General features: G+C 43.6%; 1 protein-coding gene across 1 annotated transcript in view; it reads right to left on the reverse strand.

Moving 5' to 3' along the window:
- The window catches only part of RPN2 (ribophorin II), a 31,770-nt gene extending 18,219 nt beyond the window's left edge, over positions 1-13,551 (reverse strand). Inside the window, exons 1-7 of the mRNA XM_065414117.1 lie at positions 13,503-13,551; positions 11,873-12,066; positions 8,764-8,859; positions 6,835-7,010; positions 5,078-5,153; positions 2,431-2,565; positions 324-500 (exon numbers count right to left, since the gene is read on the reverse strand). Coding sequence (XP_065270189.1) covers positions 324-500; positions 2,431-2,565; positions 5,078-5,153; positions 6,835-7,010; positions 8,764-8,859; positions 11,873-12,066; positions 13,503-13,515 — 867 coding nt within the window. The 5' untranslated portion in view covers positions 13,516-13,551. The remainder of the gene's footprint in view (positions 1-323; positions 501-2,430; positions 2,566-5,077; positions 5,154-6,834; positions 7,011-8,763; positions 8,860-11,872; positions 12,067-13,502) is intronic.
- Between the last annotated feature and the right edge of the window lie 374 nt (positions 13,552-13,925).

Raw genomic sequence — 13,925 nt, forward strand, 5'->3', positions numbered from 1 at the left:
TTTGAAACACAGCATCCTCAGTCTACCAAGTTCCTTATGATGCCTTCATATAGGGATGAGAAACATTATTAATTCTCCTAATAAAAGCAATTATGCTGAGCACTGTGGTGCTTTTTGTGGTAGTGTCTCTGCTTAGTCCCCAGTACACAGGGATCCATAAGACTCAATTCCTAAATCCACATTCAATGCCTATGTGAAATAAGTCTGCACTTGAGCCCTGGTGCCAAAAGTGAAAGGCGTTATCCAACGCATTAAGCCATCCCATCCCTGCAACACTGCAGATTGAGCCAAGATTATGGACAAATTCAGATCTAGGAGCTCACCCTGAGGATGGGTTGATGATGAGACACGGCTGCTGGCCCATCAGGGACAACGATGACGGGCAAGTGGTAGCGGTTCTGGGATAAAGAGCCTGCAGCACAAGCCACGCTGAAGGCCTCAGAGAGTGTCTCAAAGTTCTTCTTGCTAAAAATTGCATTCATCAACTGGATTATCTGATCCTGAAACAAAGAGGAACCAATCATGTGTTAGCCAAACATGGGGTGTGGCGGGGAAGGAAGGAGAGGGAGGGCCGCTTTCCCCAACATTTGAAAAGGGCCTAGCCTAACAGTGCTAAAAACCTTCTTGTGCAGGAACAGAAGCCTTGACTAATACTCCGGTGATTTTACCTTAGAGCTCTCTGCAGATATGACTGGCAAAATAGTCTCATTCAAATACAAATACAGTACCCAACAGCCACAAGATTTATGTTTCTTTTCTTTTAAATTCATTTTGTTTAAACTATTATTAGGTCAGCCCTGTAACAATGGAAGGTTAGTTACCTGTTCTTCGTCTGGGTTGAACCTTAGGATTCTTGTTCTTGGGTCTAGAGTTCCCAGCACAAGCCAGGAGGGTGAAGCCCAAATTAATACAGAATCTTTAGAATTCCTGTTTGTTTCAAACTATAAGACTACCCCTTGATGTAAGCACAGGCATTGGGGCCAACTTCGGGTATGAAAATGGCATAGTACTCAAAGCCAATAAGAGGCCTGTATACACACCTCATATCCCAGAGAGTCCGTCCAATATCCGAGGAACGGATACAGTTCATTTATCATTACAAAACCAGACCAAAAACACCCACCACAGTCACCTCCTAAACAATCTCCTTTTAGTTTTCTCAAATGCATTTAAAGTTCCTCTAGTTGCTCAGTTTCCACTGTGTTCATATCTACTGATGTCTCATTTTCCCCTGTGTTTGCATCTACTGATGGTCAATGGACAAGAGACCCCAATTGAAGGCACCCAGATGGAAGCATCAGATCCTCTATTACGTGCCAATCTCACAAAGTGCTCTTCAACAGAACAGAGCATCTTGCGGGATTGGGGACTTAATCATCAACAGATACACTGGTTTAACACCATGAAAACTGTAAGGGGAGTTGTTTTAAATATTATAAACCGGCTAAACTTTAAAATAACTCGGGCAGCTTTCTGAAGAGAAGGTATTTTCCCCATTCAGTTAAAAAGTCATCCAACAAAAGAGCTCCTGACAGTCTGATTTAGAATCAACGCTAAACAATTTTCTCTAATTGGACCAATTTATTTTTTTCTGTCTTGGGACTCTGACAGTCTGAAATGTGCGACTGTGTTCACCAGAACCTTTGTGTCAAAAGCGACATCCAAATTACTGCTTGGCAGCAGCATGGAAAAGGGCCAAGAACGAACTCCGATTCCATACACAGGCTTCATTCTCAACCCCCTCCATTGCTGCTATTACCTGAATGATGCACCAAGTGGCTCAGCCTAGCTTCTTTTTTCAGGTCCTTACACAAAACAGGTTATAACGGTACACTGAGGTTCAGTGAATTTTACCCTAAAAGATGCTTAGGAAATGATACTGTAGAGGGCTTGCAATAATGATTTCTATTAGGGCTGTCGATTAATTGCAGTTAATTCACGTGATTAACTCAAAAAAATTAATTGCGATTAATCGCACTGTTAAGCAATAGAATCCCAATTGAAATTTATTAATTTTTTTTTGTTTTTCTACATTTTTCAAATATATTGACTTCAATTACAATACAGAATACAAAATGTACAGTGCTCACTTTATATTATTTTTGATTACAAATATTTGCACTGTAAAAATGATAAACAAAAGAAATAGTTTTTTTCAATTCACCTCATACAAGTACTGTAGTACAATCTCTATTGTGAAAGTGCAACTTACAAATGTAGATTTTTTTTTTTGGTTACATAACTGCACTCAAAAACAAAACAGTGTAAAACTTTAGAACCTATAAGTCCTTGCTATGGGTCAATTTCTGCTCTCAGTTATACCTGCTGCTTACACCTTTTAATGCTCTCCAGATACAATAATTAATGTTCTTTCACAAGTGTTTTTTTACCAGCTACTACACCTTCTGGATCATAGGATCTGTTACATACCTCCTTCATCGCTGGCTCTGTACCCACATGGTCTGACAGGCCGTAAGTAGCAGCAACAAATAATGCAGTAGTCTCAAGTCCTTCTTCAAACTGCAGATATACCCCACCTAGGTCATCCAAGCGGGCAACAAGATCCTGGCAGCAACGAGTGAGAAAAATTGTATGGAAGGTAAAGACAAGTACCACTGACAGCCGAACTACTCAGATTAATTCCATCTATTAGGCATACATTCATGGAGTATTTGTATTGGGATCACTATGAGAATTTTCTCTACTGTAATCTGAACAACTTTTAAAGCTATGAAAATAGCCAAAACACAAGGCCTGGTAGTAATGAGGGACTTTAACTACCCAGACATCTGTTGGAAAACTAGTAGGGCAAAATAAAAAATGTCCAGTAAGTTCTCGGAATGTACTGAGGAGAACTTTTTGTTTCTGAAGGCAGAGGAAGTAACTAGAGGGACAGACATTTTAGACATGATTGTGACTAACCGGGAGGAATTGGTTGCAAATCCAAAGGTTGAAGGTATTTTGGGTGAAAGCGATCATGAAATGAGATTTCAAGCTTCTAAGAAAAGGAAGGAGTGAGAGCAGCAGAACAAGGCCAAAGCAGACTTTAAACTCAGAACTGGTAGGTAAGGTCTCCTGGGAAGAAAATCTAATGGAAAGGAGAGCTGACAGTTTCTCAAAGAGACAATATTAAAAGGCACAACAGCAAACTATCTCAATGAGAAGAAAAGATAGAAATGGTAAGAGGTCAATATGGCTCCATTAGGAGCTCTTTAATAACCTGAATATTAAAAGGATTCCTACAGAAAAATTGAAACATGGACAAATTGCTAAGGGTGAACATAAAAGAATAGCACAAACATCTAGGGACAAAATTAGAAAGGCTAAGATATAAAGGGGACATAAAAGGCAAGAAGAAGAGGTTCTTTAAATACATTAGGAACAAAAGAAAGACAAAGGGAAGTGTGGGTCCTCTACTTAGCAGGGAAGGAGAGCTAATAATGGACAATATCAAGTAGTCATTTAATGCCTATTTTGCATCACTTTTCACTAAAAGGTTAACTGTGGCTCAACATAATTACTATTAACAACAAAGGGGAAGGAACACAAGCCAAAATAGGGTTAAAGAATATTTAGGTAAGTTAGATGTATTCAAGTTGGCAGGGCCTGATGAAATTCATCCTTGGGTACTTAAGGAAGTAGCTGAAACAATCTCAGAATGATTGCAATTCTCTTTGAGAACTCATGGTGGACAGGTGAGGTCCCCGGGGACTGGAGAAAGACAAACATAGTTCCTCTCTTTAAAAGGGGGAACAAAGAGACCCAAAGAATTACAATAGCTATAAGGTGAGTCACAACTGGTTGAAAGACCATAAGCAAAATGGTGTTTTGCAGGGGTCAGCTTTTCATTAATGACTTGGCTGATGGGAGTGGAGAGCACACTTCTAAAATCTGCACATGACACTAAGCTGGGAGAAGTTGCAAGCACTTTGGAGGACAGGACTAGAATTCAAAACAACGTTGACAAACTGGAAAGCTGGTCTGAAATCAACAAGATAAAATTAAATAAAGACAAATGCAAAGTACTACACTTAGGAAAGAAAAATCAAATGCACAACTACAAAATGAGGAATAACTGGCTAGGCGATAGTACTGCTGAAAAGGATCTGGGGGGTTATAGTGGATCACAAATTGAATATGAGCCAACAATGTAATGCAGTTGCAAAAAAGGCTAATATCATTCTGGGTTGTATTAACAGGAGTGTCATATGTAAGACATGGGAGGTATTTGTACAGCTCTATTTGGCATTGGTGAGGTCTCAGCTGGAGCACTGTGACCAATTCTGGGCACTGTACTATAAGAAAGAGGTGGACAAATTGGAGAGAGTGCAAAAGAGAGCAACACATGTGATACGTTTAGAAAACCTATGAGGTAAGGTTAAAAAACAGGGCATGTTTAGTCTTGAGAAAAGAAGACTGAGCGGGGGCTTGATAACAGTCTTCAAATATGTTAAGGGTTGTTAGAAACAGCACAGTGATCAATTGTTCTCCATGTCTGCTGAAGGTAGTACAAGTAGTAATGGGCTTAATCCGCAGCAAAGGAGATTTAGGTTAGATACCAGGAAAAACTTTCTTATTATAGGGATAGGTAAGCAGTGGAATAGGTGTCCAAAGCAGGCTGGGGAATCCCCAACATTGGAGGTTTTTAAAGAAAAGTTAGAGAAATACCTGTCAGGGATGGTCTAATATACTTGGTCCTGCCTCAACATAGGGAGCTGGACCAGATGATGTCTTTACATTCCAGTCCTACATTATTGTGACTCTGTTAAAATACTCTAGTATCATTGTTTTGGGAAAAAACAGAAGTAGTAAATAAAGGCATTAATTGGCTTGAACCACCGCTAGTAATTTTCTGGGTTTAATGTGAATTGAAGATCACCTTTGTTAGATCTAGAGTCCACATACTTGTTCAATCTTATTCACAGGGAAGAATTCTGCTTTGAAAGGAGTTTTCGAACAAACTCCAACACTGCAGAGAAGGGAGGGAGTTAGCCAATGCTGCATTCTAAAACAATCTTTCAGAGCTGCGGATTTCTAAAGACCGCCTCGGCAATTTAAGAGTAAAGCAAGTTCCTACCTCTATCTCCTCCACAATGCCACTCAGGTCTGCCTGCTGGGACAAGTAGGATGCCGTCTGTAACGCCTGAATGGTTCTGGAACAATGAAAATCAAAGCAGGGATGAGCAAGTAGTGTGTGATTTTACCAGTTTAAAAGCGTAACATTGTTAAAACCAAAGCAACTGAAATGGAAAACAGAGGCAGTTAGTACATTCTGTCAGTCGATTTGTGGAGGTGGGGGGTTCTCAGGGGGCAACAGAAACCTGAACAGGCACACGGGAAACTGAATATTTAATTTCAGCTATGTCAAGTAAAGGGACACTATTGGGTTAAGGAAAATGCATGTATACAAAAAAAAATAGTGCACTTGCATTACTGATAAAACCGTAAGTCAAATTTTTTGCATTTTAGTGCTTAAGAATTTCCAGAGACGATGAGAATCCAGAAGTCCCATTGACTTTGATAGCAGTTGTGCCTGCCCAACACTTGTGAAAAGGAGAACACCCCTATAAGTCCCTAAATATGGATTTGGAGCCTGACATTAGGAATTTACATTTGAAAGTCTGGGCCCTAGATTATTCAAAGTAAATTACAGTGTTACAAATGGATCACTCTCAGGGTATAACAGTTTTCACAACCCCCTCTTCCCTTTTTTAAATATGGATGTTCAGGTCTCTAGTTTCTTGCAACCGCTTATCTGTACTACACAAAATTACTTAGCATATTTTTCAAAATGAGCAGAAAATTGTTTAGAGTTGGGTGTGGGGAAAGGAATGGATGTAATTACAAGCAAAGTATACAACAATTAGGTCAAGACTCTCAATCAAATGTACTATTCTGACAGGATGTTTAATAGTAAATGTCCATTCTGGTCATGATCTACAAGTCTGTTCACTAGCAAAGTAAGTGCTTATTACATATAGGATATGGTTTTCTTGAGTACATCTCCTGCCTAATAAGCAAACTAGAAAACTGATTGACATGAATGTCACAAGCAAACAAATTGCATTCAAGTTACAATACTGGCAGGAAAGAGCTTCTTATTCAGAGCCTCAGTTGGATGCTCAAAACAGAGAAATTGCTCTTGTGGAGCACACCTTGTGAGATAAAACTGTCAAATGACTGCCAATCAGTGCAGGTAACTTCAGAGGTCTGAGTCATCAACAGGCCCAATACTACAATCTGCTGATGGGCTCAGCTCCTGTTGTCTTTCAGTGGGAGTTGAGGGTCTTAGCACCTATAAAGCTTCCTCTCTTCTGCCGAACAGCTCCATTCTCTTTCCAAGCTCATCGACTCGAATAAAGCTATTAAAAAATTCTAAGGATGCTAAATATCATGATGCTTGTGTCACCAAAGGATTCCCCCCCCCAAATTAGATTGCTCTTGACCTGTGAGCAATGGATTGTGGCAGAACACAAGCCAGATTCTCCAGAGATCAAAACAAATGAACTTTTACTTTCTAAAAAAGCCAGTTTCTTCCAAGGTCATTGTTCTTAAACTAAAATGAAAATACTAAAAACTGGTTTGCAAAACCTGAAGGTGAACAATTAAGGGAAGAGAGCATATTTTCACCAGCTCATTTACAAGCATTTTATTCTCCCAAGCAGTAGACATTGGAGTGGATAGAAGTCACCGCTGGAAATGCAGTGTCTAATTCACTAAATCTGCATTATAAAAAAAACCATACATGTGCAAGTGGCCTTCACTTCAAAAAACCATCTTTACAAAGGATGAATATGCAGCTGAGTGAATGGTTTTATTTTTTGCAAAACTTACGCCAGGACGTTCTCTTCCTTGCTAAGACGAGAAGTGAGGGCACTAAGTGCTTCCTGGGATGCTAGAGGAAGCCCAAAGCCACTCAGGGCTCCGACGGCATGGAAGATCTGGTTGACTGAGGAATCCTCACTGACAGCTGCAAGCAGCAGCTCTCCGGTCTCATTTGAAATGGCAACCTGAGACGGAACACACAGAAAATGTAAGACCACGTTTAAATGAATCTGTCCATAAGAACGAAAGGGTGCTCAACATTTGACCTAAGAACGGGCAGAATCTGGTAGGGGAAAAAGGTCCTCTGTCATTTGCTATCTTTTAGGTTAAATAATAAAAAGCTTATTTGTATTGCAGTGGCACCTAGGAGCCCCAGTCACAGACCAGGCCCCATTGTGGTAGGTGCTGTACACAGAACAAAAATATGATCCTTGTCCCTAAGAGCTTATAAAGTATAACATGACCAGTTTTAGTGAGTCCTACCAAAAAGATAGTGGCTCCTTCTTTTTTGGCTATACAATAACTCACCAAGAGGGGCCCAAACAACATGAGGACCACCCCCCACTCCAAAAGAGGCTGGCTCTGCCTCAGATACCATATCAGCTATCTGTTCATGCATGCAATTTGCTTGGTCAAGGCATTAGGGGTGGAGGGTGAGGCGGTAACCTTCACAACCCTGAGATCCTCTGACATCAGGAATGATATGGAGGGGAATTTGTATTGATAAAAGGGGGCGACTGTCCAGGGGCAGGAGGGATATCTGCAGGATGGCCAGCAGTGTTGCCACGTGGCATAAGGATACAGAGTAACTGGATGGTGAGGGAGGGCTGTATAGCAATGGGGGTAGCTGTATACTCAGGTTTGGGTTGTATGTGAATTTTGAACATATTAAGGAACATTTTGTAACAAGATACATACATAACTTAGCAATCAAGTGGTCTTATGCAAGCATGTGTGTTGTGACAGTCTTTAATTATACGACCACATACTGCTTTTCTACAGGGTCCACTGCTGCATTCAGTACACAGGATGGACACACAAGGGGCAGAATTAAGGTTGCACGGGTCACTCTAAATCTGGCATTTTCTAACTTTAGAGGTTGCAGAATCAAGCAGTCAATGTTATTTTAATGTAGTTTTTGTATGTACAAATTATAAGGGCCTCAAAGCTGTGCCCCTGCCTGAAAATGCTGATAGTGCTGAGGTACAAAAAAAAAAAAAAAAAGCCATATTGCTCTCTGCCTCATTAAAACTCAAGGTGAGGTGAAAAAGGTAAATTTTTGTCCAAATGTTCAAAATTGTTCAGGATCGAAATACTCGTTTATATATCAACTTCTACTTCCCCCTACTGTTAGTATGCTGCAAGGTAGCTATGTTTTTGTTATATTTTATATGTATGGTTTATTAAATGCCTTGGGATCCTCTAGGAAAAGGTGCTTTTATATCATAGTCTTTATCCTAGAGCAGTGGTTCTCAAACTAGGGCCGCCGCTTATTCAGGGAAAGCCCCTGGCGGGAGGGATGGTTTGTTTACCTGCCACGTCTGCAGGTTCGGCCGATCGCGGCTCCCACTGGCCGCGGTTCACTGCTCCAGGCCAATGGGGGCTGCAGGAAGCGGCGTGGGCCAAGGGATGTGCTGGCTGCCCTTTCTGCAGCCCCCATTGGCCTGTAGCGGCGAACTGCGGCCAGTGGGAGTTGCAATTGGCCGAACCTGCAGACGTGGCAGGAAAACAAACTGGCCCGTCCTGCCAGGGGCTTTCCCTGAACAAGCGGCGGCCCTAGTTTGAGAACCAATTGCCCTAGAGGATCCCAAAGTACTTTGTAAACCGTAAGATAAAACACAACCACTTTACAGCATGCTAACATAAGATGAAGAAGTCATTTTGGCCAAGAACAAAAGCAAATATTGAAATGACTATAATTTAGGGGCTTGAACTCACCTCACATCCAGACAGAGCCTGACTGGCTTGTGCAGCATAGAAAAGGGAATCAACACTGTTGGGATCCACGTTAGACTTGATGAAGTTACATGCAGCCTGTGCAGAAAGAGAAGTCAATTTATGATTTGAGTCACACCTGTTGCCACTAAACATGGAGTTCAGTGACACTCTAAGAAGACCTTAAATACTCTTTGCAAGGGAGACAACTACATGCAATTCACTTCATTACTGTATTGACCAAAACCCCAAAGTAGGATAACACTCTAGTAAGCACAATGATCAAATTATTTTCATGTTGTCTGCAATGCAAATGAATGCTGAATTAAAATTGTGTCCAATTTTACTAACCATATTGGACTTAAAATGTATTTAGCAGCGCCACTTCTTCAAGGACGGAGGAAATCCATGTGAATGATGATTTTATTGATTAAAAAATGTGAAATGGTTAACAGATGACAATCCAGACTTCCAAAAATAAACAGGAAGAAAATCAGCTCAACAAATACAAACTTGAAGTTAAGCAATATGAATTTTTCTCTGCACTCTATGACAAGTTTCTCACTGACAGACTAAAGGGATAAGTAGAGGTCAGATCATTACGATAAGGCACATAACTTGTAAAATAGGAGAGAGTTTTCAACCATTTGTAGATGTTATATGAATAGCTGCTCCTTGAATAACTGGAGAGCAAGTCTGTACCACAGGGTTTGGATACATTTATTCTACTGGATGAAGTTAAACAAGATGCAGTATTTTTGGGTATCAAAATATTATGAATTTGGCTAGCATTTTGTTACTACTACTTGTATAACTGGTTAAAATTTTTTTAGGTAAGTTCATGGAGGACATGTCCATCAATGGCTATTAGCCAAGATGGTCAGGGATGCAACCCCATGCTCTGGGTGTCCCTAAATCTGTCAGAAGCTGGGACTGGACAATTTGGGTTGGCTCATTCAACAACTGTCTTGTTCCCATTGCCTCTGAAGCGTCTGCAATCAGCCACTGTTGCAAGACCGTATACTGGCCTAGACCAGTGGTTCTCCACCAGGTGTCTGAGGCCCCCTGGGGGGCAACGAGCAGGTTTCAGGGGGTCCCCAGCAAGTCTAATGCCCAGGGCAGAAAGCCAAAGCCCCACCGCCTGGGACTAAAGCCCAGGGCTCTAAGCTCTGCCACCCAGGGCTGAAGCCAAAGCCTGAGCAACTTCATAGGGCCCCCTGTGGCGTGGGGCCCTGAGCAACTGCCCTGCTTGCTACCCCCAACCCTGTTTTTTATATGCAGAAAAAACAGTAGTTGTGGCACAGGTGGGCTATGGAGTTTTTATAGCATGCTGGGGGGGGGGGCGGGGGCTCAAAAAGAAAAAGGTTGAGAACCCCTGGGCTAGATGGACCATTGGTGTGACCCGGTATGGCCATTCTTATCTTATTACTCTTAACCGTGGAAAAGTATAATATCTAGAAAAAATAAGTAGAAAAGCACACATACTGGACACGTGTTGACAGTGTAGAAGCAAAAGCTATGCTACTGCTGACAAAATGGAGAGAGTTCAAAGAACAGCAACACTATCATTAATGGGCTAGAGGAAATATTTATGAGGAAGGATTGAAACAGCTAACTATGTGTAGCTTAACTAGGTGACATCTGAGTAGTGTGATGTGACATCTACACGTGTTTAAAAGATGTAAACACTAAAGATGAGGAATTACTCATAGTAGGAAAAGAGTGTAAAAATGCTAGGAGCTTAGGGCATACTGGTGATGCACGCACTAGAAATATATTTATATTATAGCCAAGAATAACAGGAGAAAATTATGTGGGAGTTTTTCCACTATACCAGCTAAAATGAAGCTACTAGAAATGGGACAGGAGCACACTGCAAATTCCAACTTAACACAACTGCAAAGTGGTCATCTGATTTCAATGAAAGTGAAATGTTTTGAGTAAACCAGCATGACAAAAGCTATTCCCCACAGCTGATACTTCAATGACAAAGTGAGTTGAAAGGTATGCTAATACAATTGCAAGCTAATGTAGTAAAATGAATGGTCTTGTCAGTACTGACATTTTATGAGTAGTAACTACAGTAGATTCTGCTTATTAGCAATGCCTCAGTTATCAGCAAAATGTTGCTATTATCCAGCAGTTGCCAATAAGCAGAAGGCAGGTTTGTGAGGCTGCAGCCAGGGAAGAAAGCGCTGGGATGTGCCTCTCCTGGCTACAGCCCTGCAAAATTGCCTGTGGGCAGGACAGCAGGTGGGCTGCAGCCTGGATGCCAAGGCTTTCTATGGGGAGTAGGAGTGCTGGGGGCCCCTGAAGGCGCACGGCACCTCTCCCTATGCTCTCCGGGGGTTGGGACTCAGCATGTCCCAGCACTTTCTTCCCTGGCTGCAGCTCCCTGGCAGGAGCTCCCTGGCAGGGCACAGCGTGGAGAGCACAGTGAGAGGTACCACACAGCATCAGCATTCAAGCTGCAGCTCTTCTCCCAGTTACTGCCCTGTCACATGCTCCCCTCGCAGCCTGCACCCCTTACCTCCTGTGAGGTCCTTGTGTGCCTGCATGCCTGTTGCCAATACCCAAACTCCATTAACAATAAAGTAAATGGCATGGGACTAATTCCCAGCAAGTGTTGCTATTAACCAGAATCTGTTAATATCCGGGTTGTTATTAAGCATGATCTACTGGAGAGGAAAATGTAGTTGTGAGTTTTCCCGAATAAAATGCAGTATAGTACTATAGTATGGTAGGGGTAAAATTCACAATCAGTGTTACTGATCACAGATCAACAAAATGCTGCACTTCCTGTATTATATTTGTTTCTACAGTACAACACAATAGCCCAAGAAATGCCAAGAAAACTCAGATCCTTAGCTTGAAAGAAGACCAATAATTAATATTAGGAAGTTATTTCAGGCACCATTCTAATGTTACTGCTTTTGGAAATACTTAGGGCAGCAGGAAGTACCTATCTAAGTTACTGATATGTAGAAATGCTTCCAACTGGTCTCAAAACCTAGGATTTAGCAACATATGAAAAAGATCTCAAGATAAAAAAGGGTGAGAGGGAGAGAGGTGAATTTTTATGACTATACAAGTTATTGCAGCATCTCCTCACTTGTTCATCAGACACTTGCAGTCCCAGCTTGCTGAGTCCTACAATGGAGTAAAAAGCAGCTTCTAAATCATTGAATGGGCGGTCCAAGGAAGCTTTCAGTCTCTCCACATCACGCCTTGTGAGATAATGGGTAGGTGTCAGGGCTCGGATGCTGGCCACAAATGTTAAAGCCAAGATGAAGAGGGTGTGTGAACCTGAAAAAAGAAAGATGCTATTGAACACAGTGCATTTTGTTTCATTAACAGAAGACATGTTTGGCATTAGTGAATAGTTAGCATTGCTGGACTAGCAGTTACTGTGGTCCACCCAACTTAAAAACACTTCAAATGGAAATACCTATTCTGGCCCATCAACTCCACAGAACTGAGCAGGAGAACTTAGTCTGAAGGTCACTTTTGGTCTCTCATTCTTCTGGATAGCACAAGCTGGGAGCACTGCAGAGGTGATGCTCTCCACTCCCAAGAGGCAACCGACAGCAGCCTCTGTATAATTCTGACAGTTCTGAATAGCGGCCAGTAAAACTGTTCAAGTCAGAAGTGGTGACATAAGGCTTTGCAAGAATATTATAGACAAGTGAAAGATACTATTTAAGGTGCAGGACTGCTCAGGAGTCCCTTGTGAGCAGTTTACGGTGCTAAAGATTTGACTTGGTTCCTACATAACCGAAAGGACTCCCAAGTGGGGAGAGCTAGTCAGAGGGCAGCTGAGGAAACTAAGTGCAGGAAAGATTTCAGTGTGGGATGCACCCCGACTGCACAATTGTGCTCTGCTGACCTTTATTTTCCACTACCAGATGGAAAATCGCCAACAGCACTACTAGAAATAGACAGTGCTAGCGTAATTGTCCAATTCTGGCAGCCCTGTGGGAAAAGGCAAGGGAAAAAAGAATGACAAGGGGTGGGACGACTGCATTAAAATAGAGAACACAAGAACAGAGAAAGAGAGCCAGGTCAGGCTAACAGCTTTTGACCTAATTTTCAAAACCATCAATGGATCAAGCCTCAAGTACATTCAAGCCCCATTTCAATCTATGAGCCAGTGTGACTGCCGTGCTCCTCCGGGACAGTGCAGGTCACAAAGCCCGGGGAAGTGGGGGAATTAAAGCAGGGAGGGATGAAAGCAGGGATCCGGCCATGAAATGCACTTCCAGAGGAGAACTAGCAAGGCCCGAGCCTGACCATCTGCAGGGAACCTGCGAAGCCTCCTTCTTCCAACACAATGACACAACCTACACCCGGAACCCCCCGTGTCTAGGTCAGGCAGCCCCCGGGAAACATGAAGGGAGGCCACAAAAACTCCCCGGGCTGGGAGATAACGGATCCCACGAGCCCCCCCACAGCGGCCCCCTAGGGCTGGGGCACAGGGGAGCCCACACGCCCCCTGCGCCGGGGCAGACCAGCCCCCCTAGGGCTGGGGGGGGGGGCGGCCACACAGCCCTTGGCGCCCCCCCGGGCGGGGCTGCCGCGTACCGGCCCGGGAGCGCTCCTCCCCAGACCGTGTGGCCCTGGCCCCACCTGAGTGGGGGGCGGGAGGGGAGCACCCCCGACAGGCGGAACCATCTCGCCCTACAGGGGGAGGCTGGCAGTGCACCCCCGCCGCTGCCCCGGGAAGGGGGGAGGCTGCTCCTTACCCGGGGCCGCCATTCTGCCCCTGGCCGCCTCACCAAGGGAAGCAGAAACGTGTCTGCTTCCGCCCAGGGCGCCGGCCCGTACCACCCGGCTCCGCAGGGAGGGGGGGCGTGGAAGGGGCGCGGAGGGAGTCAAACAGCAGTGGGCGCTGGTGAATTGATCCGTCTTGTCCCTGCCGAACCGGGAACAAGCACAACGCGCCCTGGGAGGTGGGTGGGTGGGGGTGGGAGCAGCGCTGAGACGATTCCAAATTATCCCCCCTCCCTAGTGAGGCCGCGTGGTTCACTCCAACCGGGTCGCTTCGGGAGAGGGGCGGGGCCCTGGCTGGGATGTGTATTTCGCTGATTGGTTGGATGCCCAGCCACTCAAATGAAGGGAGGCAGGTTTAAAGGGGCAGTAATAGGAAAAAGTTAAACTCGTGGGGA

This window comes from Emys orbicularis, chromosome 12, assembly GCF_028017835.1.
Source record: "Emys orbicularis isolate rEmyOrb1 chromosome 12, rEmyOrb1.hap1, whole genome shotgun sequence".
In the NCBI taxonomy this organism is placed as follows: domain Eukaryota; kingdom Metazoa; phylum Chordata; order Testudines; family Emydidae; genus Emys; species Emys orbicularis.